The 27,636-nt window shown below is 44.4% G+C and overlaps 1 protein-coding gene across 1 annotated transcript in view; it reads left to right on the top strand.

Annotated features, from left to right (window-relative positions):
* The window catches only part of NUDT5 (nudix hydrolase 5), a 39,232-nt gene that overhangs the window by 7,419 nt on the left and 4,177 nt on the right, over positions 1-27,636 (top strand). Inside the window, exons 3-7 of the mRNA XM_063308167.1 lie at positions 2,356-2,423; positions 3,621-3,673; positions 5,575-5,682; positions 7,697-7,792; positions 24,884-24,985. Of these exons, the coding sequence (XP_063164237.1) occupies positions 2,356-2,423; positions 3,621-3,673; positions 5,575-5,682; positions 7,697-7,792; positions 24,884-24,985 (427 nt within the window). The remainder of the gene's footprint in view (positions 1-2,355; positions 2,424-3,620; positions 3,674-5,574; positions 5,683-7,696; positions 7,793-24,883; positions 24,986-27,636) is intronic.

Genomic DNA, 27,636 nt, shown 5'->3' with positions numbered 1-27,636 from the left:
TGGTGGACAAGAATTGCTGTGTCAGTCTGCAGCTGTCCAACGTTCCTCAGGGAAACTTGATCAGTGCAATAAAACACTGTGTGGTTCTTTCTCAGTAATAGGTCTTCCTTGAATTGTGATTTCTGGGGCTTTTTAAAAAAAATCTCACAGTAAGTAATTGAAAACACATGGATGCCAGGATAAACCTGCTCTGACTAGGAAGGCACTATTTACCGTTCATGTCACAACCAGTTTCTGATCCTTGATATCTTTGGTGAAACCTTTTAAATCTTTGTTCAAATTTCACACAACATTATAAATCCCAACCAAATTAACCATATTATGTTGAAGGTAACCGTATGTAGGTTTACCTTCAAGCACAAGGGTACAGTACAAGCCATGAGGACATCATGGGTATCGTGACCTCATCACACAAACAATGCTATTAATTCATTTGTGCTATGTTACTGGTGATAATTATGTAATTTGCATCCTTGGTGCAGTGACCTCATGTCATGTATGATGTCACTTGCTTCCCCAGATAATAGTTACCTGCAAGTCCTGTTGTGATCATAAGGCTTACTCTCATGTAAGTGAGCCTAAAGCTGCAGTTCTTTCTTTTTGACTCTTTTTCTGGTTTCTCCTTCTCTTTCTCTTGAGCTGGAGAAAGATCTCACCACTCATCTCGTGATCCTCAGTTCTTGCTCCTGGTTCTTCTCAATCAATGGTTTCACCTCTGTCTTCTTCTCCCTGTGTCCTTTCTCTCTCTCTCTCTCCTGGCTTACAAGAACGTAAAGATTTCCCTCAGGCATCCATTCAAAGTTCACAAGAAGGAAAAATATGAAGATGATAGCTATCCTTCTTTATTCTGGTATGTAAGACACCACAGCTATCATACTCATCATAATCATAATCTTGCAGGGATAGGAATAATTCTAGAACATGCTACTTTTGAAGCATCTGCTGCCATTTAAGATAGGATTAAAATAATCAGTCTGTTTCTCCTAAATATGCATTGCCTGTAAATGTTTGGAAAAAACAAACAAACATCAAAATGTTCAAGCCGTGTTGGTTTCCTCTTTTCAGCTGCTAACTGCAGAGCAAAATTTAGAGATCTATAAAAGAAAACTGCTTCCTGACGGGGAATGTAAAGCAGGCTGATTTTATTTTTTTAGCAGCATGAATCAAATCATTCCTCCCCCTTCTTTTGCGGTCACATATTTAAGTCTCGTCCCCAAGTAAATTAAGAAGATTCTTCTGCTGATGCCAATTTTCCTTCATTGTCATTATTTGGAAACAAAATGATTCTGTTGTGTTTTTGCATCCAAGTTCATTTGGCGGGAATCTGCGAGAACTCTTATCATTTTTTCATGCCTGATAATAAAATTCGTACGTTGTCCATAATCAAACAGGTAAAAGAAACTTTCTAATGGTGCTCAGTTCCTGGATACTGCACTCATGCAGTTTTCCTGGCTTGGTTACAGGCGTGGTTTGCCACAGCCTTCTCCAGCATGTTTTTTTTTTCAATTTCCTAGTTTGGTTAGCAGCTGTGGGATTCCCTGGCAGTTCTCTCCCATCCCAGAACTGACCAGGCCCAACCCTGCTCAACTTTTGAGATGGTGCCACCTGCCGAGACAACACAGCCTTCAAAAGCCCTTACAGTGACTGTCAAAAGATGTATTCTAAATACTGTAGATTAAAGGCATTTATTTGTTTGTTTGTTTGTTCATTGTTCACATTTATATGGCCACCAATCATCTGGAAAAGGAAGGCTCAAATAAATGTCGGGATAGTTCATTTTTTTGCGCTGAGTAGATCACGTGGCCTTTAATGAACATAAATGAACATAAATTATATGAACATAAATTATTAATGAGGTTTTGTTGTGTTTTGTTTTATTTGTTATGCCAGTTTGGTGTAAGTAGTTTTTCATTCACTTCATGGTTTGTGTGGCAGTGTCCTTTGGATGTGAGTGACACAATTGTCCTTGTTCTTCAGTGGCAGGGATGCATAATTTTTGAAAGACAAAGACTGTGTTAGAGCTTTGTGCTATCATGGCAGAGGCCATTATCTGAAAGGAAGTGGGGTAGAGTGAGGGCAAATTTGGTTTGATTCATATTTGATTGATAAATATTAAACAATAATAAATTTGATTCATATTTGGTTAATATTATTGCTCCCCAGTAATATAGTATTTAATATTTTGTCTGTTTATTACAGCATATTAAAAATTATGATGGGTTACACTTTTGGATATCTCTGGAGTCTGTTGCCTTCAATTTATAATGATGCTGCTGATATGCTTAGTTTTCCTCAGAATTGTTAGTCATATATTAACCATTTTTCATGGTCTAATTGATGGTTCTTTCTTTTCAGACCATTACTCAAAGAAAATGGGTGAAGCTTGACCAGACCACTTACGTTGATCCAACTGGTCAAACAAGGTTGCCCATCATTTCTTTTATTCAGTCTGTGAGCTAAGACCTACCGGCAAAATCAGTAATTATCAGACCATTTTGTAGAGTTACTCAGTGCCTGAGTTCCCGCACTGTGCTAAACCATGGTTTGTTTTAAACATAACTTATACTGTAAGCCATGGGGGTATAGTTCACATATAATGCTAGGTGAAATAATCTGCAGGATCCACATACACTACTTAGCTTGCAGCCCCAGACCACACCAAGGTCACCCATCAAAACTGAGTGGCAAAATGTGATTTTTGGCAGCACAATATTAGGTTTTTCTCCCCCAAAACCTAAAGGTTTAATCTTCTTGACTCCTTCACAAATAGAGTCTTAAAGTTTCATCCTGGTATTTCCCATGACTAGAAAAACTGAAGGAAACTTTACAAAGAAAGAAAAAAAGCATAATCAATTTGGCCAAAATGGCACACTTTTCTATATTTACTGCAACAACATTTCCAGTGAGCTTGTTGCATTTTTAATTTTGTCTTTTTAGTGCTGTTGTATACTTAGCCTTGCTTTTATAGTTAAGAGAATTTGCAATGAAGTAGAAAATATTTGAAAGAAACCCATACAAAAGGCATTCCAAGTGCCTTGGTGTTAAAAAGAAAGACTTAATTTCTATTTTATTTATAATATTTATTCTGCCCAACTTTCAGGGACTCTGGGCATTAGCAAACAGAGTTAAAACCAAAATAATAAAAAATGGACATAATTAAGAGTAACAAATAATTATATACACGAATATAACTCTGATTGCAATCCATAGTCAACCAGAAGCGATAGCTTAGTGTTGATTTTACTTGCTTTTTAAACCCAGATGGGCAGGAGCCATACACATCGGGGGAGGGGGGGAGTGTATTTCAGAGGGTGGGGCTACCACTGAAAAGGCCTGTCACTTAGTCTATGCCTCATGCACCCCTCAAATGTGGGAGGGTCTCAACATACTCAAGAGCAGTGTTTCTCAACCTCAGGAACTTTAAGATGTGTGGACTTCAATTCCCAGAATTCCCCAGCCAGCATGAAGTCCACACATCTTAAAGTTCCTGAGGTTGAGAAACACTACTCTAGAGGTCCTCAACCAGATTCCATGAGAGCAAGGCATTGCCAGATATAATTTTGAAAGTAATAATCTGGCTCTGATGTTTATCTTCTTTTCCACCCTTGTAATTTTAATAGAATATGGGAATCTGTAAAACGTACCACCAGAAAAGAAGGGGTTTCTGCTGATGGTAAGCCAGTTTTCTTATTATGCACGTCAAAAAATCTTAGTCGCCAATAACTGCTGAATGAGCAAATTCAACAAGGTATAGTACACATGTAAGAAAGAACAGATCCATGCAACTGTTGAAGATGATTGCGATGTTTACCTTCAGAAAATGTTGGCTGTAGACTATATCTCTTGAAATAATTCTAAATATAAAGATTTTTTCCATATTCCAACCATTGCCATGAAAGTTTGTAACAATGAATAACTGTGTGCTTCAACAAGCGTCTCCTTCCATGAAGCTGCACAGAAGTGAGAAAGGAAGTTAGGCTGTCCCACCTACATTTTTGACCTGAAATTTTTGTTCCTTTCGTTGCACTGCTGTAATTCCAGCTCTTTGGAAAATTATTGCTTTAGAAATCCAGCATCTGAGTTTGCTTCCCCCACTTTCCTTCTGGTTTTCCTTTTATGTCTTTTTTTTTTAGATCAAAACTTAATTTTATTATTAGGGTTCGGCGACCAGGGGTCCTCAGAGTTTTGAACTACAGTACAGCTCTTTCAGGTCTTTGCTATTTGCCATGATTAGGTTTAGGACAATTCACGATGGGAATTGGAGTTAAAAAAAAGACTATAGTTCAAAAATATAGATTGCCTATCCCTGCTTATTATTCCTTTTTGTAAGTTGCCCTGGGAGCATTTTTAGCTGAAAATTCATTCTTACATATATTTCAGTGCAAAAAACAAACTTAAATCCTTTTTTGCTACTACTGAAGGGATCTTCATCATTATAACAGAATATGCATCTGTGGGGGAAGTCAACAACGTCAAAGTGGTGGGCACAACTGGGTGCTTGAAGCCCTGCGCCTTTTAAACATAGGTCACAGGCATTGCATGCAAGTAAAAATGCTGGGGCTTCAATCATCCAGTTGCGTCCACCATTTTGACATTGTTGACAGTCTCTGTGGACACCCCTGTTTATTGCATAATGGTTAAATGTTAGGTTTGTTATAGACTCTATTCTTGGTTCATCTGGGAAGATTCTGTAAAAGTCTTCTCCGGCATTCCAGAACATGGAAATGGCTTCTTGAGGGTAGAAGCTTTAAAAACTGGTGCTCCAAACAAAAGAACCAATATGGGGTACTAATGGAGTGCTATACTAAGACTGTGGAGATTCTGGTTCAAATCTGCACTCCTTTTAGAAGTTTCTTGGGTGACCTTGGGCTAGCCACACACACTCTAAGCCGCACCTACCTCACATGACTGTGGGAAGGTTGGTAGTTGGAAAGAGGGAGAAGATTATAGATTGTCTTGAGTTCCTTCAAGGATGGGATAAAAGCCATTTTAAAAAATATGGATTTGTCTTCTATGGAGACAAACACATATTTATTATTCCATTGATTTCTCCCCTTTTCACTGGGAGCTCAAGAAAGCTAATTTTAGCTGTGAATTGGGTTAGATCAAAAGAGAACACAGCAGGTGACCTTTCCCAACCAAGGCCAATATTTTTTTTTATTGTATGGCATAGCAGTTCGGTGTTCATGCTGCTTTTTCTTGCTGAGAAATCCTTGTGAGGTCCAGCAGCCAGTTGTGTAGACTATTTAGCCGTGACAAGTCACGTTGCCCAGGGTGCACCATGAGGAGGCTAGTCTACATTGCACCGAGTTGGGCCGAGAGGGAGGGACTGGCCCAAGGTCACCCAGCCGGCTTTCATGCCTAAGTTGGGACTAGAACTCACAGACTCCTGGTTTCTAGCCCAGCACCTTAACCACTAGACCAAACTGGCTCTCTAAGACCAATAATGTAACTGCTATACTAAATAAGGTGTCTAGATCATCTCTGCCTTCTCTGGTGTGGATGAGTGATGAATCTTCAACTGTTTTTATGCTTGCAATCATGTTTTTGCCTGCTTCTCCTTTCGGTTGGTAGGCGTTGCGGTTATTCCCGTGCTACAACGAACTCTCCACTATGACTGTGTTGTCCTAGTGAAACAATTTAGGCCTCCCATAGGAGCCTGTTGCTTGGAATTCCCTGCAGGTAGGTGATTAGACTGATGCCTTTTGGGTTATTAATTTTAGTGGGGAGCCCTTAGCTGTTTTTATTCTGAGGAATGGATGTCCCTGATCCTTCTCAAAGGCAGGGCTCTACCTTGCTGCTTTTAATTTGAACAAAAATCATGTTCTGTAATTGGGAAGGGATTAGTGTGAGGCTGAGTATTTTCACTACTTGTACTGTGTATTCTGCAGTCCCAAGCCTCCATCTGAAAACTCTTCAGCAGGTATTTGGAGGAGAGGAGGGGTGGTAACTGCTATTATCAGTGTCTCTGCGGGCTCAGTGAAGTGCACACTGTTTTAGCTTTGAAAAACACGAGGAGAGGAAAACAACAGGGTTCTGAAAATAACAGTGATTTATTAAGATATTTATTATTACTAAGATTAGTTAGCAAATAGGACAGGCAATGCTGAATTTGCTTCTCAAATGAGGGTGTCTGCAGGGGAGGGTCAAGGCTTTCAAACATGACTGAGTAGATTTGTAACAGATTTTATGTGGTGCCTTCAACTGACTGAAGAGGAAAGACCATCTTGATTTTTGCAAGAAAGCCACTGAAGTATTGGGGATTGTGGAAAGGAGAATTGCCCTGTCCCATCTGATAATTTAGCTAGACTGATTTGGATGATAATTCAAACATCACAAATCATGGTTTATGAAACCAGCAATAAGGAACAGGGCCGAGCATTCCGTTTGCCCATCTTTCTAAGGCCCCTAACTTCTGAGAATAAATCAGGGCCAGAAAAATTTCCCATCAGACTTCCACCAGTGGATTGTCGCTTAAAATCAGTAGGACGACCAGGATAATAATCAGGAATCCCACTGCTTCCAGATAGGCAAGGGATGGCTACAAACTGGGTTTCCTGCTTGAAGGTTTTAAAATGTTTTGTTTTGAATCTAAGGTTCATAGATTCAAAAGAAGAAAAAATCGTTTAAAGTAGAGATTAGAAGCAGAGTGTCTGTAGGTGGAATAGCATCCGTGACACCATTTCATGATGCCATTTCTTGATTAAAAAAAAATAAATTAAATTAAGACATTTTTTGAGTAGCCAACCTTTTTTCAGGGTCTCTAGGTTCTAACATGTTAGCTTGCAAGATGTCTACCATATTTATTATTTTAAGTTTGCTAAGGCTACCCTGTCTCCTGACATTGTACAAAATTATTATTCTTCCTAGCATTTTCCCGTTTTCACAGGGTCTGCTTTTCAGTTCCTGAAACGCCACTTTGCCCGATTGTCCACATCCTCAGGGTGCAGACCCTCAGTTTGCATGTCCTTATTGACGGTGTCTCGCCATGTCTGTTTTGGTTGCCCACGTGGCCGCCAGCCATCAATTTTAAGATGGTAAACTGTTTTGGCGACAGTGGAAGGTTCTGCTCTAAGGACATGTCCATATCAACAAAGCCGGCTTGCTCTCATCTTCTCTGTAATTAATGACATGCCTAGTTGTTGTCAGATGGCATCATTTGTGACCTGATTGAGCAGGGAGATGCCTGATATCCAATGGAGCCTATGCATTTCCATAACATGGAGGTGCTCTCTATACCCTTTGTTGCTGCCCAACACTCGGTGCCATAGAATGCCACAGGGTGAACGATGGTCTTATAGATCTTAGATTTGAGAAGGGTTGGTATTTGTTTGTCACAAAGCACACCGGAGAGTTCTTGCCAGCGCAACCAGGCCACATTCACCCTCGCTCACACATCACCATTGATGCATTGTACAACATTGCACAGTAGAAATCATGCTGGGGCCAAAAAAACTTGCTGAGGACATCTGATTGGGGTATGAGTCTCCAGGTTTCCAAGAATGGTGTGTGCCTTCCCTTGAAAAATCTTGGGCTTTATTGTCTTTTGATGCCTAAAAGGCAATAAAGCTAGGCTTTAGCTTAGCTCCAGAAGCTAAGAAACCATCAGTTTTCTTTTAGCTCTGAGGATCCTATCATACCCCTAAGTCTTCTGAATAGAGCTGGCCGTAACTCAACTTCTGTATTTTCACCACAGGTCTAATTGATAGCAACGAAACCCCCGAGACTGCTGCTTTACGTGAACTGGAAGAAGAAACAGGTTATAAAGGGGACATCCTTGAATGTTCTCCAGGTAGTTTATTTATTTATCTAATTTATCCCTGCCCATCTCCTCCCGTCAGAGGCCTCTGGGCGGTTTACAACAAGTGATTAAAACCATCAGAATAATACAAAAAATAAAATACAGTAAAAATACTATAAATAGAAATAAAAAATAAAGAATAAAAAATCCAAGCGATGAAACATCTAAAACAAGTCCAAGTGTGGGAGGAGTGGTCTATAACAACCATCCCCATGTAACTCTATTCCCCTCTCCACCCCAAGCGAGGCGGCAGAACCAGGTCTTCAGACTCCGCCGAAAGGCCAGGAGCGGTGGGGCCAATCTCACCTCCGGGGGCAGCATGTTCCACAGGGTGGGAGCTACTGCGGAGAAGGCCCGCTTCCTGGACCTCACCAGATGAAATTCTTTTACAGACGGGGTCCGTAGCATGCCCTCTCTGCACGATCGGGTGGGACAGGTTGATGTAATGGGGAAGAGGCGATCCCTCAGGTAACCTGGCCCCATGCCATGTAGGGCTTTAAAGGTGATAACCAACACCTTGAATTGGACCCAGAAGCAAACTGGTACCCAATGCAGCTCGCACAGCAGTGGTGTTACATGTGCCCTTCTGGGGGCACCAAAAACAGCTCGCGCAGCCGCATTCTGGACCAGCTGAAGCTTCCAGATACTTTTCAAGGGTAGCCCCATGTAGAGCGCATTGCAATAGTCTATCTGAGAGATAACAAGGGTATGAGTGACTGTTTGAAGGGTCTCCTGGTCCAGGAAGGGGCGTAACTGGTGCACAGCACGTAGCTGCACAAAGGCTCTCCTGGCCATGGCTGCCACCTGCTCTTCGAGCAGGAGCCGTGAGTCCAGGAGGACCCCCAAGTTACGCACCGGGTCTGTCTGGGGCAGTGCAACCCCATCCAGAACCAGAGATGTTAATGTCCCGGATACAGAAGAACCATTAACCCACAGCCACTCGGTCTTACCAGGGTTCAGTTGAAGCCTGTTGTTCCCCATCCAGGCCCCCACAGCCCCCAGACACTTGGAGAGGGTGGTCACGGCATCACTTACTTCACCCGGGACGGATATATACAACTGAGTATCATCAGCATACTGATGATACCTCATCCCATGGTGACGGATGATCTCACCCAGCGGTTCCATGTAGATGTTAAAAAGGAGAGGGGAGAGTACTGATCCCTGTGGCACCCACAAAGAAGGGGCCGCGGGGCCGATCTCTCCTCCCCTATCAACACCGACTGGGATCGGCCCTGGAGGAAGGAGGTGAACGAGCGTAAGACTACGCCGCCCACCCCCAACTCCCTGAGCTGCCCCAAAAGGATACCATGGTCAATGGTATTGAAAGCCGCTGAGAGATCAAGGAGAGCGAGGATGGATGCACTGCCTCCATCCCGCTCCCGCCAGGAATCATCCATAAGTGCGACCAATGCCGTTTCCATCCCATAACCGGGCCTGAAACCTGACTGAAAGGGTCTAGATAATCCGTTTCCTCCAGGACCCTCTTGAGCTGCAAAGCTACCACTTTCTCAACCACCTTCCCCAGAAAGGGGAGGTGGGAGACTGGACGAAAATTGTCCAGAACAGTAGTGTCCAGCGATGGCTTCTTGAGGAGGGGGTGTACCAACGCCTCTTTAAAGGCCGCCGGAAACACCCCCTCTCCCAAGGATGTATTAACCATCGCATGGACCTAACCACATGTGACCTCCCGGCCTGCTTTTACTAGCCAGGAGGGACACGGGTCTAGATGGCATGTGGTGGCATTTACTGTCCGTAGGATCCTGTCCACTTCCTCAGGTCCAACAGGGTCAAACTGCTCCCAGATAACTGGGTAAGCCTGTTCCCCTTGTTAGCAGATGCTGGGAAAGCCTTTAGCCCAGGAGAGGTCAAAAAAATCACACACCAAGCATTTCTATAAAAATAATTTATTTACAGAAAGCAAAACAAAAGCAAAACATATTTAAAGGACTTAGCTCCCCTTTGGAGCAAGCCTTGCTTGGCTACATTGCCGGCAGAGAAAAAAGAGGAAGTAAGAAATAAGTCCAGCAGGTTTCCTCCCCCCAGGCAATTTGCATGAAGCACGTGCGAGGAGACAATCAAATACAACGTCTTCACCGGGCCAAAATGATTAGGTACAATAGCAGTCTTAATCGTTAGTAGGAAAAACTCAACACTCCCCTTTTTACACTATAGATTAAGATGCAAACCAATCTTCTCTGACAACTTTATATGTCTTTCCATTCACATTACTTTACCATTATCTCCCCTTTGGTTTAACAGAAAGCTACCATTCTTCTTCCTGTGTTTTTCCAAACCTAGGTTGTTATAATTCCAAGGCTTTTTAATGTGAAATGGCTTTTCATGCAGGCTTCAAAATCAAGCCTTTGTTTTTCTGTTGATGTGAACAGCAGCAAATCATCAACATAAATGCACAGATACATACAGCCTTGTTTGTCCTTCTTCATATATACACAGGGATCTGCTTTTCCTTTTTCAAAAACAAAATTCTGCAGTTTTTCATCTACTTTTTTTTTTTGGTTCCAGGATCTAGCACCCATAGATTGACTTCTGCAGTTCACAGACTAGATTCTCCCCTTTTTCATAGCCGGGGTTGCTGCATGTATAATCTGTGGTCTAAATCACCATAGAGAAATGCAGTTTGAATGTCATAGTGGTTAACTGACTTTCCTTTCAGTGCAGCAACTTTTAACAGTAATCTAATTGATTCACCTTTAGTAACTGGTGCAAAAGTCTTGTCAAAGTCTAAATCTTTCCTTTGAGTGAACCCTTTTGCAACCAACCTTGCTTTATATTTTTGGATTTTGCCATCAGCATCCCTTTTCAGTTTGAAAACCCACCTACAACCCAGACAGCGTTCATTGGGAGGTAGATTTACCAGTTTCCATGTTTTATTTTCTTTCAAGGATGCTAATTCCTGTTGCATGGCAGAATGCCAATTTTGTGCAATCTCAGGTGGTAAAGCATTCACTTGTTCTAAAGACTCAGGTTCTGTGAATATGTGAAAAGCCTTTACTGTTTCAGCCTGAAAACGTGATGGAGGAACTTTATTACTCCTCTGAGATCTGTGAGGTAATACAGGGCTTAAATTTTGACTCCTATCACTTTCCTGAGAAGCATCTGTCTCATCAGACAGATCTTCAGTTTGCTTTTCTGGTTTAATATCCTCATCAGGCAAAAGATCACCATCAGCAAGTCCTTGCTGTTCTCTTGTGGTGGTCAGTTCAACTGGAGAGCTAGAATTTAATCTCCCCCAGTTTTGTTCAGCAAAAGAAGCGCTTTTGCTAATTATTAATTTCTCTCCCATTATGAACCTGTAGCTCCTCTGGCTTTGTTCATAGCCAACAAAGATGGCTTTCTTTGTTGTGGGGCCTCCTTTCCTTCTCTGCTGTTTTGGAATGTGAACCCATGCAGTGCTACCAAACACTCTAAGATGGTTTACCTTTGGTTTCACACCATAAAACAAATGGAATGGAGTGTCCTGAATCACAGAGTTATACAACCTGTTCTGTACATAAGTGGCAGTAGATATGGCCTCTCCCCAGTACTTAAAACATAATCGTGAATCTTTTAACATGCATTCCATCGCATTTTGCAAGGTTCTGCCCTTTCTTTCAGCAACACCATTTTGCTGAGGGGTGTAAGGGTTAGAAAGAATTTGTTCTATCCCCTTTTCCACTAGGAACCTTCTGAATTTGTGAGAAAGGTATTCTCCTCCTCTATCACATTGGAGTGCAGATACAGGCCTAGGGAATTTTCCATTTGCCCATGTCACAAAACTTTTAAATTTCTCAAATGCCTCATCTTTATGTTTTAAGATGTAGATAAATGTGTATCTTGAGAAATCATCAATGATGGTCATTGCATACCTTGCTTGTCCAAGACTTGGAGCAAAAGGACCAATAATGTCAGAGTGTACAATTTCCAAAGGTCTAGTTGTAACTCTGTCACTGTGCTTACTCACAGGAGCTTTTAGTGTTTTGCATTCTTTGCAAACTACACAGTCTAAGTATTTATCACAGGGTTTTATCTTTAGGTCAGCACACAGCTGTGGCATTTGTGCTATATATTTGAAATTAGCATGACCAAATTTCCTGTGCATCAGGTGTACACATTGGTCATGATATGGAGTGTTGCCAACTGCAGCCTTGCAGCTTGGCTTCCTTGCATTTTGCACAATGTACAAGGAGTCTTTTAACATACCAGTAGCACACAATTTCCCATTTTTTCGTATCTCACAACCATTTTTCTTAAATGTTATGACATACCCTGTTGCAGCCAATTGTGCCACAGATAAAAGGTTTGATTGTAAATTTGGCACATACAACACACCTTTTACAGTTTCTCCTAAGCAGGATAAATACAAGTCACCTTGTCCCATAATTTTGGTCACAGACCCATCAGCCAAAGATACACTTTGTCTTTCAGTTTTAGACAGTGACACAAAAGAGCTTTTACAATTACATAAATGACAATTGGCCCCAGAATCTAACACCCATACATCAGAATTACCCTTCTCAGCAACCTGTGCAATTTGGGTTGTCTGAAGAGCCTTCTTCTGTGTTGCCCTTGTGTTCTTCTTCTCTGTCTTTCTACTCTTGGGTCTCATGGCACAGTCTCTTTGCAAATGTCCAGCTGAACCACAAGTGAAGCATCGCTGGCTTAGTGCTGTGGCCTCAGCTTCCTTTCCCTTCTTTTCCCTCATTTTCTGGTATTGCAGCTTTCCAGAAGAGATGGGGGGGGATCTTTCCTCTCTCTTCTCCCATTCAGCAAGTAAGCGCTGTGTAACATACGATGGGGTGAGGTCTGCTTCAGGCATAGCCTCCAGGGTACAAATCAGCGTGTCCCACGTTTCATTTAGTGAGGACAGGACGATATATGATTTTGTGAGAGGTGTAAATTCCATTCCTCTCTCCTGTAACTCAACAATATAATGCAGGTGCTCAGGAAGGCTATCTCCTTCTGCAAGGTAGGCTCTGTACAGCTTTTTTGTCAGAGTAACTTTACTCCCTGCTGTTGCCTTTACATATAAGTCTCTCAAAGCGTCCCAAAGTTGCTTTGCAGACTGCATGCCTCGCACGTGGACTAACTGATTGTCCTCAACTCCCAAGATAATGGTGGCTCTAGCCCGCTCATCCTGTCTCAGCCATTCAGCACTGGGATTTGGGGGGTTTTGCTAACCAATTGGCAGCCAAAGATTCTCTCTGCGAAGATACATCTCCATCTTCAGGGCCCAATTCAAATAGTTGGTCTCTGATAGGCGCTCCAGAGGCATCGCTGAGGGCTGGGAGGTAGCCATGGCTTCTTCCTTCTTTTGCAAGTCACCTCAGCTGGCTTCTTTGTCCTGTAGACCGGCAGTTGCTGGAAAATCTCCAGGTGGCTCCAAAGAAAATCTTCAGAGGTCTTTGCTACCTGCCTTTAAATTGTGCATGAGGTGTGGAGCTGATCTCTCTTTTCTCTCTGGGTTTTACTGGGCTGTTTACTGGGCACATAACCTGTTAGCAGATGCTGGGAAAGCCTTTAGCCCAGGAGAGGTCAAAAAAATCACACACCAAGCATTTCTATAAAAATAATTTATTTACAGAAAGCAAAACATATTTAAAGGACTTAGCTCCCCTTTCTTCAGCAAAGGATCGTTACCTTGTCGTGGTGCTGGAGCTTGAGCACCTCAATGATGCCATGAGCTAAACCGTGAAGGGCCACCCAAGACGGGAAGGTCATGACAGAGAGGTCAGACTAAATGCGATCCCTGGGGAAGGTAATGGCAACCCACCTCAGTATTCTTGCCGTGAAAACTAAATGGATCAGAACAACCAGAGATATGTCGGTATACCATCGGAAGATGAGACCCCCAGGTCGGAAGATGGTCAAAATGCTACTGGGGAGGAACAGAGGATGAGCTCAACTAGCCCCAGACGTGATGACGCAGCTAGCTCAAAGCCGAAAGGACGGCTAGCGGCCGACGGTGCTGGTGGTGAACGGCGAATCCGATGTTCTAAGGATCAACACACCATCGGAACCTGGAATGTAAGATCTATGAGCCAGGGCAAATTGGATGTGGTTATTGGTGAGATGTCAAGATTAAAGATAGACATTCTGGGTGTCAGTGAACTGAAATGGACTGGAATGGGCCACTTCACATCAAATGACCACCAGATCTACTACTGCGGACAAGAGGACCACAGAAGAAATGGAGTAGCCTTCATAATTAATAGTAAAGTGGCTAAAGCAGTGCTTGGATACAACCCCAAAAATGATAGAATGATCTCAATTCGAATTCAGGGCAAGCCATCTAACATCACAGTGATCCAAATATACGCCCCAACCACAAATGCTGAAGAAGCTGAAGTAGAGCAGTTCTATGAGGATCTGCAGCACCTACTGGACAACACGCCTAAAAGAGATGTTATTTTCATCACAGGAGACTGGAATGCTAAGGTGGGCAGTCAAATGACACCTCGAATTACAGGTAAGTATGGCCTGGGAGAACAAAACGAAGCAGGACACAGGCTGATAGAATTTTGCCAAGACAATTCACTCTGCATAACAAACACTCTCTTCCAACAACCTAAGAGATGGCTTTATACATGGACTTCACCAGATGGACAACACCGAAATCAGATTGATTACATCCTTTGCAGCCAAAGGTGGCGGACATCTGTACAGTCGGTAAAAACAAGGCCTGGAGCTGACTGTAGTTCAGATCACGAACTTCTTCTTGCACAATTTAGGATCAGACTCAAGACATTAGGGAAGACCCACAGATCAGCTAGATATGAGCTCACTAATATTCCTAAGGAATATGCAGTGGAGGTGAGGAATCGATTTAAGGGACTGGACTTAGTAGATAGGGTCCCGGAAGAACTCTGGACAGAAGTTGGCAGCATTGTTCAGGAGGCGGCAACAAAATACATCCCAAAGAAAGAGAAAACCAAGAAGGCAAAATGGCTGTCTGCTGAGACACTAGAAGTAGCCCAAGAAAGAAGGAAAGCAAAAGGCAACAGTGATAGGGGGAGATATGCCCAATTAAATGCAAAATTCCAGAGGTTAGCCAGAAGAGATAAGGAATTATTTTTAAACAAGCAATGCGCAGAAGTGGAAGAAGACAATAGAATAGGAAGGACAAGAGACCTCTTCCAGAAAATTAGAAACATCGGAGGTAAATTCCAGGCAAAAATGGGTATGATCAAAAACAAAGATGGCAAGGACCTAACAGAAGAAGAAGAGATCAAGAAAAGGTGGCAAGAATATACAGAAAACCTGTATAGGAAGGATAACAATATCGGGGATAGCTTTGACAGTGTGGTCGGTGAGCTAGAGCCAGACATCCTGAAGAGTGAGGTTGAGTGGGCCTTAAGAAGCATTGCTAATAACAAGGCAACAGGAGACGACGGCATCCCAGCTGAACTGTTCAAAATCTTGCAAGATGATGCTGTCAAGGTAATGCATGCTATATGCCAGCAAATTTGGAAAACACAAGAATGGCCATCAGACTGGAAAAAATCAACTTATATCCCCATACCAAAAAAGGGAAACACTAAAGAATGTTCAAACTATCGAACAGTGGCACTCATTTCACATGCCAGTAAGGTAATGCTCAAGATCCTGCAAGGTAGACTTCAGCAGTTCATGGAGCGAGAATTGCCAGACGTACAAGCTGGGTTTAGAAAAGGCAGAGGAACTAGAGACCAAATTGCCAATATCCGCTGGATAATGGAAAAAGCCAGGGAGTTTCAGAAAAACATCTATTTCTGTTTTATTGACTATTCTAAAGCCTTTGACTGTGTGGACCATAACAAATTGTGGCAAGTTCTTAGTGGTATGGGGATACCAAGTCATCTTGTATGCCTCCTGAAGAATCTGTATAACGACCAAGTAGCAACAGTAAGAACAGACCACGGAACAACAGACTGGTTTAAGATTGGGAAAGGAGTACGGCAGGGCTGTATACTCTCAGCCTACCTATTCAACTTGTATGCAGAACACATCATGCGACAAGCTGGCCTTGAGGAATCCAAGGCTGGAGTTAAAATCTCTGGAAGAAACATTAACAATCTCAGATATGCAGATGATACCACTTTGATGGCTGAAAGTGAAGAGGAACTGAGGAGCCTTATGATGAAGGTGAAAGAAGAAAGTGCAAAAGCTGGCTTGCAGCTAAACCTCAAAAAAACCAAGATTATGGCAACCAGCTTGATTGATAACTGGCAAATAGAGGGAGAAAATGTAGAAGCAGTGAAAGACTTTATATTCCTAGGTGCGAAGATTACTGCAGATGCTGACTGCAGTCAGGAAATCAGAAGACGCTTAATCCTTGGAAGAAGAGCAATGACAAATCTCGATAAAATAGTTAAGAGCAGAGACATCACACTGACAACAAAGGCCCGCATAGTTAAAGCAATGGTGTTCCCTGTAGTAACATATGGCTGCGAGAGCTGGACCATAAGGAAGGCTGAGCGAAGGAAGATCGATGCTTTTGAATTGTGGTGTTGGAGGAAAATTCTGAGAGTGCCTTGGACTGCAAGAAGATCCAACCAGTCCATCCTCCAGGAAATAAAGCCAGACTGCTCACTTGAGGGAATGATATTAAAGGCAAAACTGAAATACTTTGGCCACATCATGAGAAGACAGGACACCCTGGAGAAGATGCTGATGCTAGGGAGAGTGGAAGGCAAAAGGAAGAGGGGCCGACCAAGGGCAAGATGGATGGATGATATTCTAGAGGTGACGGACTCGTCCCTGGGGGAGCTGGGGGTGTTGACGACCGACAGGAAGCTCTGGCGTGGGCTGGTCCATGAAGTCACGAAGAGTCGGAAGCGACTAAACGAATAAACAACAACAACAAGCTCCCCTTTGGAGCAAGCCTTGCTTGGCTACATTGCCGGCAGAGAAAAAAGAGGAAGTAAGAAACAAGTCCGGCAGGTTTCCTCCCCCCAGGCAATTTGCATGAAGCACGTGCGAGGAGACAATCAAATACAACCTCTTCACCGGGCCAAAATGATTAGGTACAATAGCAGTCTTAATCGTTAGTAGGAAAACCTCAACACCCCTGGTATCTCTCCAGACCACGCCTCATGCCTGGAGTCCAACTTGGAGCAGATCTGAGCGATTTTGTCCTGCAGATGCTCAGCAAATTCCTCTGCACGGCCCTGTAGGTGGGTCGCTGAACCCACCTTCCCCAAAAGGGATCGAGTGATCTTAAACAGGGCCGTCGGGCGGCATTCTGCAGACGCAATAAGAGTGGAGAAATATTGACATTTCTGGTTTGGACCTTGGCTGTTGAAAAAGAAGGGGAAAGAATGACTTGTAGCCTTTTGCACAGCTTTTTTGAATATTCAGGGAGCTGTAACGATTGCCTAAACCCAAATACTCAGTCTCACAAGCTCGGGCTTAAAGATAACTGATTTATTAAAGGAATAGTATGCAAATACAGAGAAAGCTGAGAATGAGCAAAAGCGCGCCAAATACAAACTTAAAAGCCTTGCTTGTAAGCAGATCCCGCCCCATCGCCCGTCAGGACGCTCCCCCTCCCAGGTGCTAGAAGCCGTTAGACGCGCCTGGGAAAGTAACCTTGAACAGGAGCGCAAACCCAAACATGCATTCCAAGCCCTCCAAACAACGGAGGGCGAAGGAATGGAAAAACCCCGGGTGAAGGAACACGGAACAGAAAAAGACATGTGAAACGTTACAATGTTAACCAGACATTGGAATGAGAACATGACATATTGCCCCCCCAGAAGAAACTAAGGAGCCGGCTTGTCAGGATAGGCAGAGTGGAATTGGGTGACGAGATGAGGGGAATGTACGTCTGGAGCGGCAACCCATTCAGGATGAGGGAAATGTTTCCAGCGGACGAGGTACTGTAAACGGGAGCGCAGGCGGCGGGAGTCGAGGATGGATGCCACCTCGAAGTGTTGCTGGTTGTCAATCATGAGGGGAGGTGGAGGAACGGGTTGTGGATGCCAACGGTCCGACGACAGGCAGGGTTTGAGTAAACTACAATGGAAAACAGGGTGTAAACGTTTAAGGTTGTGGGGCAAATCAAGTTTAAACGTAACAGGGTTGAGCTGAGCAACAATTGGAAAAGGTCCGACAAATTTAGGGCCAAGTTTCTTAGACGGTTGTGGGGACTTGATAAATTTAGTTGATAAGTAGACTTTATCCCCGACCAGAAAGGATGGTTCCGGGGAACGCTTTGCATCGGCATGGCGTTTATAGGTAGCCTGGGCATGGTGAAGAGCCAGTAGAATATTAGACCATGAGTCTTTAAGAGAGTCTGCCCAGTCAGCAAGGGTGGCAGGTAGCGGTTGAGGATGAGGAAGTTCAGGAATGGGAACAAAGTCACGTCCAAAAACTGTTTTAAAGGGAACTTGGCCAGTGGTTTGATGAACGGAATTGTTGTAAGCGACCTCAGCAAATGGGAGTAAATCGACCCAGTTGTCTTGTTGGTAGTTAACAAAAGCTCTGAGATATTGTTCCAATGTAGAATTAACCGCCTCTGTAGATCCGTCCGTTTCCGGATGCCAGGCGGTAGAAAGCGACTGTTTTGTACCTAAAAGTTTTAAAAATGCCCGCCAAAATTGTGACGTAAATTGTGTACCTCTGTCACTCACCAAACGGGCGGGGATACCGTGGAGGCGGTACACGTGGATGAGGAAGAGGCGTGCCAGCTGTTGGGCGGTGGGGATAGACGCGCAGGGGATAAAGTGGGCTTGTTTGGAAAAAAAGTCTTTGACGACCCAAATGACAGTTTTGCGTTGACTAGGGGGTAGATCAACGATAAAGTCCATGGAGATGTCCTGCCAAGGGACAGATGGAGTGGCAACAGGTTGAAGGAGACCTTGGGGTTTGCCTGGTTTGCGCTTTATCGCCGCACATACAGGGCATGCAGTGACATACTCCTTTAAATCCTTGAGTAAAGTTGGCCACCAGAATTGCCGGCGAACAAGGTGCAAAGTTTTTACGTAGCCAAAGTGTCCAGCTAGCTTGTCATCGTGGCAGCGCTGGAGTATGGTTTTCCGCATTGCCTCGGGGACATAGAGACGATCGTTGCGCCAGGCAAAATTATCGGTGAAAGTTAAAAGGTGTCTATTGGTTTGCAACCAAGTATCTGTCTTAAGGTGGGAAAGCAACTGTTGTTGCAAATCGGAAGGAATTGACAAGTGCGGCGAGCGGCTGGAAGGCAAAGCGGCCGGAGGCTGATTTGATTGCGCTCGGGTCTGGCTGCGAGTTACTGCTGCCAAACTTAATTGTTTGTCGGTCCAGACGGTACCTTGGACCGTTGGCCCTGGGCCAGCATCTTGGGGTCTGCGCGAGAGTGCATCAGCTAAAAAGTTTTTCTTGCCTGGTATAAATTTAAGGGTGAAGTCGAAGCGGCTGAAAAACTCAGCCCAGCGGAGCTGTTTGGGACTGAGTTTTCGACTGGTGCTTAGAGCTTCCAGGTTTTTATGGTCAGTCCAGACTTCAAAAGGGATTGAAGTGCCTTCCAATAGGTGTCGCCATGTTTCCAAAGCCGTTTTTACAGCAAAAGCCTCTTTTTCCCAAACGTGCCATCTTCTCTCTGTTTCAGTGAATTTGCGAGAGAGGTAGGCACAGGGTTTTAAAGCGCCAGATTGGTCAGCTTGTAGCAGAATTGCTCCTATGGAAAAATCAGAAGCGTCGACTTGTAGAACGAAAGGTTTAGAGGGGTTTGGATGCTGTAAAATTGGTTCTGTGGTAAAGATTTGTTTGAGCGCTTCGAACGCTTGCTGACAGGCTGGAGTCCATTTAAGGAGTGCGCCTGGGTTCTTTGAACGTCGCGTATCCCCCTGTCCTTTAGTTTTTAACAGTTCAGTAAGGGGGAGGGCGATTTCTGCAAAATTTTGGGCGAATGCCCGATAGAAATTAGAGAATCCAAGGAAACTTTGTAATTGTCTCCTGGTACGGGGAGGCTCCCATGCCACAATAGCTTCTACTTTTGCAGGGTCCATTTCAATGCCCTGAGCTGAAATTCGGTACCCTAGGTAATCAATTTGCGACTGATGAAATGCACATTTTGACAATTTTGCGTACAACTCTGCCTTTTTCAACTTAGCCAGTACCTGACGCACCAAGTGGATATGTTCTGACATGGTTTCAGTATAAATCAATACATCATCCAAATATACCAGTACCCCCTTAAATAGGTGGTCATGCAAGACCTCATTGATTAGTTGCATAAAAACCCCAGGTGCCCCAGACAAACCGAATGGTAAGACTTTATATTGGAAAGCCCCAAGAGGACAGTTAAACGCTGTTTTCCACTCATCCCCTTTCCTTATGCGAATGCGAAAATAAGCTTCTCTCAAATCCAGTTTTGAGAAAATTTTGCCCCTGGCCAGATGTGATAACATATCTTTGATCAGGGGCAAAGGATATTTATTTAATATTGAGACCGCATTGAGCCCGCGGAAATCGGTACAAAGCCTTAATGACCCATCCTTTTTTGGCCGGAATAGGACAGGAGCTCCTACCGGGGAATTTGCCGGCTCAATGAAACCCCTAGCCAGGTTTTTGTCGATGAACTCCCTTAGCGTGGTAAGCTCTTTGGGAGACATGGGGTATATTTTTGGGTGAGGCAATTTTACATTTGGTAAAAATTCAATGGCACAGTCCGTTTTTCGGTGGGGTGGTAAGCGATCCGCTTCCTTTTCCCCAAATACTTCAGCAAAATCCTGATACTGATTGGGTAGTCCCTCAAGAGGTTGAAGCGTTTGCACAGTGGTATACGCTACCCCTCCACCCTCCATGTCCTCCAGTAGGTCCTTTTCGGGTACTTTGTAAAATCCATCTGCAAACGTCACAGTTCTATGCAGCCAGTTGATGAAAGGGTTTTGTTGCACAAACCAAGGCATCCCCAAGATTACCAGAGGACCCCCCACTGGAGCTACCACAAATGGCAGCTTTTCCTGATGGGAGCCCATCTGCAAGGCGACCAGTCCCGTGGAAAGATTGACTGCTTTCCCTCCCGCCATAGTTCCATCCAATTGGGTGAAAATCATGGGTCTTGGCAAAGGGAACGTGGGCAGTTCCAGAGCCGCTACTACATCAGGGTGCATTAGGGAACGGGAGCAACCCGAGTCTAGCATGGCCCACACTTCCACCGTTTTGGTTTTTGAGCTCAGTTTAACTTTAACAGTCAGTGTGGGGAAGTTTCCACTCACCGAATCATGGTTACGCCCGGTTTCTTCCACCTGCCCTAGGGCGCCCTTCAGGGCAGGTGGTAGGCTTTTCCCGCCGGCTGTTCGAACTGCAACTCTTCCTCCTCTTCTCCGAAGGGAAGGTCTGGGGGGTCCAGTTCCGCGAGGGCTGCCTTCAGTTTTCGCGGTGGAGCAGGAGCAGGCGTCTTTACCGTGGGTTTCGTCTGTCGTTCCTCTGGACGGCGTCTCGGGCACGACGTGGCTCGATGCCCTTCTTTCCCACATCGGAGGCACTGACCCTTGGAGAACCGTTGCTCCCTCTCTTCTTCCCAGGTTTTCGGTTTGGGGCGGCTGGCAAGTCCAGATGTGCGCGCCCCTCTAGCGAGACGTGTTTGTCTAAGCTCTTTGGTATGGGCATAGGTTCGTAGGGCATTTTCTGCGCTTCCTGCCAACTGAATCCACCCATATAGCGTTTTAGGGTCATCTCTGCCCAGAGCCCATCGAAGGATTTCGGGTTCAAGCCCCTGCTTGAACAATTCGATGATTGTTGGCTCAGACCAGTCTTCCACCTTTCCTGCCAAAGCTTTAAACTCCAACGCATATTTGGCAACTGAGAGGGACCCTTGGTAGAGTTTCCGCAGGTCATTTTTGGCCGTTTCTTGAGCTAGGGGGTCTTCGAAATGCTCTTTAAGTGCCCACAAAAAGTCATCGAAGTCCTCTAACTCAGTTGCCTCAGCTTGGCATAGTTGCACATACCAATCCGCTGCCTTTCCTCTCAGCTTGTTGGCAATGAAATTAACCTTGCCATGTTCAGACCGAAAGTTTCGACCCCAATCTTCTATATAGTGCTTGGCATTAGTAATAAAGAAGGAGAGCGTTGTGGGGTCCCCATCGAACTTCACTCCAAATGGTGGGAAGGTTCTTGCCGGCTCAGCTGGCTGTGGCGGTGCCGCGAATGTCAGCGTGCGCCGAGCCCCCATGGGTGGTCGATCCCTAGGAGGTCTTGCCTCTCGCTCCCCCCCTTGACGGTCTGATCGAATCTTGCTTCTCCCCCGGGTCGACATGGTACTATGCCTGGGGTACTGTGACGGCTCTTCTTCCCAATCCTCCGGGGTGGGCTCTGCCTCTCTGGGTAGATCCTCTTTGGGTAGATCCTTGAGGATCGTCACTATTAACTCCATTTTATCTTCTAATGCCCTCATACGGGCCGGAGTGACCGGCTCCTCCGAGGGTTGGTTGGTTACCACCACCCTCGGTGACAAGGGGACTTCATGCTCCCAGGTCAATTGTGGAGACCCCCTCCCCTGTGCTCTTTCCATGACAGTTCTATGTTCACTCCTGAGACTCTCCTGCATGGATATCAGCAGCTCGTCCAATTGGATATCTCGCAACTCCCGACGTGCTGCTCTTTGCGCTCTCGAAGTTAGCACTGGCCGGCTTTTGGCCGCCTCCCGCTCTTCTTCGCTTCCCTCACTTGCGCGAAGTTGAGGTTCTGTCATCGCTAGCGTTCCCTCTTATCCAATGATTGGATGGGGCTAGCGGACAATGGATAAAATGATTCTCAGCTTTATGTAACGATTGCCTAAACCCAAATACTCAGTCTCACAAGCTCGGGCTTAAAGATAACTGATTTATTAAAGGAATAGTATGCAAATACAGAGAAAGCTGAGAATGAGCAAAAGCGCGCCAAATACAAACTTAAAAGCCTTGCTTGTAAGCAGATCCCGCCCCATCGCCCGTCAGGACGCTCCCCCTCCCAGGTGCTAGAAGCCGTTAGACGCGCCTGGGAAAGTAACCTTGAACAGGAGCGCAAACCCAAACATGCATTCCAAGCCCTCCAAACAACGGAGGGCGAAGGAATGGAAAAACCCCGGGTGAAGGAACACGGAACAGAAAAAGACATGTGAAACGTTACAATGTTAACCAGACATTGGAATGAGAACATGACAGGAGCTTTGTGAAGTTCATGGATTTGTTTTTACAGCCCCAATCATAAGACTCTGAGTGACTTCCAGTTAAGAATTAGCATAACAAAAGGCATGAAGCAATCCACATACATGGAAAAAAACACCATAAAGCCATAAAACGATAACTTAAAAATAGCAGCAGTGTGCCCTAAGCTTGGCAGAAGAGTGTTTTTGCCTCTCTCCTGAAAGTTAAAAAAGGGGCCACCTTGCCTATCTTGCTGGACAAGCTATTCCATGAAACTGGAGCATACACCAAAAGTGCTTGATTCCTGCTCCCTGGCCCCTAACTTCCTGGACAGAGGGAATCTGCAACGTATCTTGAATGTATAGGACAGTGTTATGCTATGCTAGTCCTAAAGGTCGAAGGGACCTGAGCCATCCAGGGTTTTGTAGGCAATCCCAAGCACTTGGAACTCCATCTGGAAGCCCACTGGCAACCAGTACAGCACCCACATAGAAATGTTCCTTTCCTGAACTGTTTCTCAACCATCAACAGGCAAGTTGCCACATTCTGTGCTAATTGCAGTTTCAAAATAGTCTTCAGAAGTGGCCCCACGCAGAGCACTGGCAGTAATCTAAAGGCCAGCTAGGAAGAGCATGAATGACTTGTCAGGGCAGCTTGTCCCAAAAACAGGCTGTCCTGATGGCAAAGTCTTTTCTGCATGGCCTCCACCTGGGTTGTTCAAGCAGGAGCTGCAAGTCTAGGATTGCTGATGGCTCATGGACCTGTTCCTCCATGGGAGTACGACCCTGTTCAGAGCTAAAGTTGGAGCTAGAAGGTTTCTCAATCAACAGCCATTCTGTCTTCAGTAGAATCCACTGGAGGGGGTTAAAGCAGGCCAGATGCTGATTGTGGCATTGCAATCTAAGCTCTGCCTTATTTGTCCATGCATCAACGTAGCACACACATACAAGGGGTGAGGCTTCAATCACAATGTCACAACCAACACCTTGAATGTTTTGACCTCTCCTCAGGGACTCCACTGTCTGTCTTGCTGGGATTCAGCTTGATTTTGGTTTGTCCCATCCAATCCTTAAGAGGCTAGGTTAAGACATCCACTGCATTTCTTGTTTGACCCAGGGTGGAATTGCACAATTGGGTATCATCAGCATTCTGATGTACCTCACCCTGGAGCAGCAGATGACCTGCCCTGGATCCTTCGTATAGCTGCTACATAAGATGGGAGAGGTGGTGAATCTCTGAGACGCCCAACATAACAGCCAGGGACTTGATCTCACCTTCTTATTGAATGGAAGCAGCCACTAAAAGAAGTAGCAGAACAACTGTAATACAGGATCCCCAACCCTTGTAGACTAAGGATACTTATGGCTGACAGAATTGATGCCATTGAGAGGTCCAGCAGGATTAGGGGCAGATCCTCCTGGAGAAAATCTATCTATGTGGTCGCTAAGAGTCGACACCCACTTGATAGCACATAATTACTCCAATTAAATATGGGCGATTATGTTGTTAAATCAGGAAACAACATTGTTTACAAAATAAAGCTAATTCCTATCTGCTAGAAATGCTGAAGAGGCAGGAATAACACTTTGCTGACCTTCAGAATGTAGTTTAGGGGGGATGCCATATAACAGGGTATAAGGATCTCCACATGCGGTTGTAGATGTTGGCCTTAATTAGTAATAGATTCTGATATTTTTGCAATGTGCTGCAAGGAATATTGACAACTATTTTGATCAGGTCTTAGGAAAGGCAAGTTCATTCCCACTCATCCGTGAAACTCACGAGGTGACCTTGGGTCAGTCATATTCTTATAATTGAAGTCATCATGCAAACTAATATGTAGATAAAATAAGGGAGTGACTGTTTGTACCTTCTTAAGATCCTGGGAAGGACATGTACCAAAAATTGTGTAAAACCTTGTCTATGGGGTTCATAAATGGGGGCAGATACTTAGTTTCTTCTCTGGGTAACTGAATGTTAATGCTTTCCACAGCTTTATGCTTAGACCCTGGGTTGACAAACTGTGCTTCACACATTGCAACGGTCATCATCAATGGAGATCTCCCTGTCAATCTGAAGCCGAAGCAAAAGCCTGGTGAGTGCTTGGTTAACTTTTCTTTCCTTTTTCTTCTACCAAATCAACATTTTCAAGATTGAAGCTTCATGAGGGTCCGATGGATTTTTATTAATTTTGGTGGCATGTTTATTGGGGCTATCTAGGGCTTGGGATTCAGCCTCCAAAAGGTAGTTTGGAACATGGAGGTGCCCAAAGGGATGTCCGTTCACCTTGTGGAGTCCTTGGTGCTCTCTGAGCTTGGTTGCTTGCATGCAGACATTTCATGACCCAACTAGGTAACATCATCAGTGCCAGTGGGTGTGGTGTTTGCTCCCTGTTTATATACAGTCGCTTGCCCTGCCAGTGTTGGTGGGGGTGTGGGTTTCTCCTTTGTAGTTCCTTGATTAGGGCACAGTTTTCTGCTTGATTGTTTGTCTGGTGTTAATCCCTACTTATCTGGGTGTTGGCTGCTGGAGAGGATGTGCTCTGGTCTTTTTGTTTCCTTCTTAGCTCTTTTGTTGTCTCTTTTGAATGGTGTGTAAATGTAGTTTATCTCTATGTGTCAATCAATCAGAAAACAATATCCTAATCAAGGAACTACCAAGGAGAAAACCACACGCCCACCAACACTGGCAGGGCAAGCTACTGTATATAAACAGGGAGCAAACCTCACACTCACTACCACTGATGTTACCTAATTGGGTAATGAAACGTCTGCAAGCAAACAACCAAACTCAGAGAGCACCAAGGACTCCACAGTTCAACCTTGAGCTACAGATATTCTCTTCTATTGGATTCACCTTCTTATATGTTTCCAAGCACTTTTTGGAGATGGGATCCAAAGTGCTGTAGAGCTGTAATATTAATGCATTGACATCATTGGAAAAGACAGCAGCTTCCCTCCAAGAATCGGGTGATCCAGAATTCTGCCGCTTAAACATAGTAAAAACTGAAAGCCAAACAATAGTCCTTGAACATCAGTCACCAACGTTCACAAATGCATTCTCCTTTCCTTTGCTAGTCCAATGCTGATTGATGTATCTGGTAGGAGGGAAGAAAAATCCAGATAGTACAATGAAGAAGCAGCAGTCCAGTGTTTCTAAGGGGAACCTTGTGGGCTGAAAAGAAAGACCTTAGAATGGGTGGTTGCAGTTTCTCTTAGTCTGAGGGCCTGATCAGGCTTTGTATGGTATGATGAAGGAAGTAGGTAGGGCTAGAGGCCATTTTGATGGGGACTTCATATATTTGTTGAAGTAAAACGAGTCTTAAGCATATTCAAAGCTTGAGGAACCTCCAAATTTTGCCCATTAAAGCTCTCAAACCTCCAAATCTCATTCAAGAAATAAGGCCATGAGAGTGGATTCTCACACCAGTCCAGTTCTGAGCTAATTCCACATCCAGTTCTGCCTTCTCAAAAGAGAACGGTATCTTCCCACTGCGTTGTAAGCATGGAAGAAGCAAAAAACTGCTTTGAATTGCCTATTTTAGAAAATTCACATTAGAAAGCAAATGTATTGATTACAATTCTCGTGCTGTCACCTAACATTTTTTTCTAATAAATTGTACTAATCAGAGCTGAGAGAGATTGTTCCTTGGTGTGTTTCCAGTCCTGATTGCTGCTAGGAATCTTTGAGAAGGCCCATATTTTTGGCCCTACCCATTCAAGCGGGTCTTGTGGAGCACAAAAGGGATGCTGTGGGGCTGCATCTGACCCCCCTAGGCCACACTTTTCATAACTCTGCATTTGACAGCTAAGGAGTTGGAGGAGTGGAAGAAGATAATTTCTTTCAAGGGGCAGCAATCAAGAAGAACTCTTAGGGAAAAGCTGGACCTGAAATGCTTCTCAACATAGAAATGTGACTGCATCAATGAGTTCAGGATCTTGTAGAGCTCTCAGATCTGGCCCTAAAAATCCATAGGACCACTTGATGGCAGCAAAGAAACACAGAATAAGCTTAATCTGTACTAGCATCTAGTGGCTGATCAACTTTTTGCAGCCCGTGTTCAGAAGTCCTAATAGCTTGAACCCTTCAGGTACAGATATGCAACTTTGGGCTATGCTGCTGTTTAAGTAAAAATGAATACTGCCAAGTGCCTGTCAAATAATCAATATGCAAGGCTGATAAAGGAAAGGGATTTTACAGTACTGCACTCTGTCTAATCAACCACTTTCATGCACTCTTGATTAGTCAAGCTTTTTCTCTTGCTTTGATGGATTTCGGTGAACAAAGAAGCCAGAAGTAGCAACATCAGCTCTCTTTGGCTTCCAATGGTGGTAGTGGGCATGTCAGCTGATGGCATAACATCTGTGGAATGGTTGGGACCACAAATTTTGGGTGATGGTTAAGGGTTGACATAGTTACAACTGGAGAGGCTTAAGGCAGTGTTTCTCAACCTCAGCAACTTTAAGATGTGTGGATGCCAGCATGCTAGGGAAGTCTGGAAGTTGAAGTCCATGCATCTTAAAAGTTGCTGAGGTTGAAAAACACTGCCTTACTTTTATCCCTAACATCCTTCCCCATATAGCCCCCAAATTTTGGCTTCACTCATTCCTACAATTTGTGGGGGGGTGACCCTATGCTGCTTACATGCCATGGGTTACCCCGATAAAGGCAGTCATCCTTAAACATACAGCAGCAAAAATTGGGCCCAAAAAGGCATAAAACCATGCAAGGATGTGCTGAAAGCCA

This window comes from Candoia aspera, chromosome 7 (genome assembly GCF_035149785.1).
Source record: "Candoia aspera isolate rCanAsp1 chromosome 7, rCanAsp1.hap2, whole genome shotgun sequence".
Taxonomy (NCBI): domain Eukaryota; kingdom Metazoa; phylum Chordata; class Lepidosauria; order Squamata; family Boidae; genus Candoia; species Candoia aspera.
The sequence above is the reverse complement of the archived record's forward strand: the minus strand, read 5'-3'. Positions and strand labels throughout refer to the sequence as shown.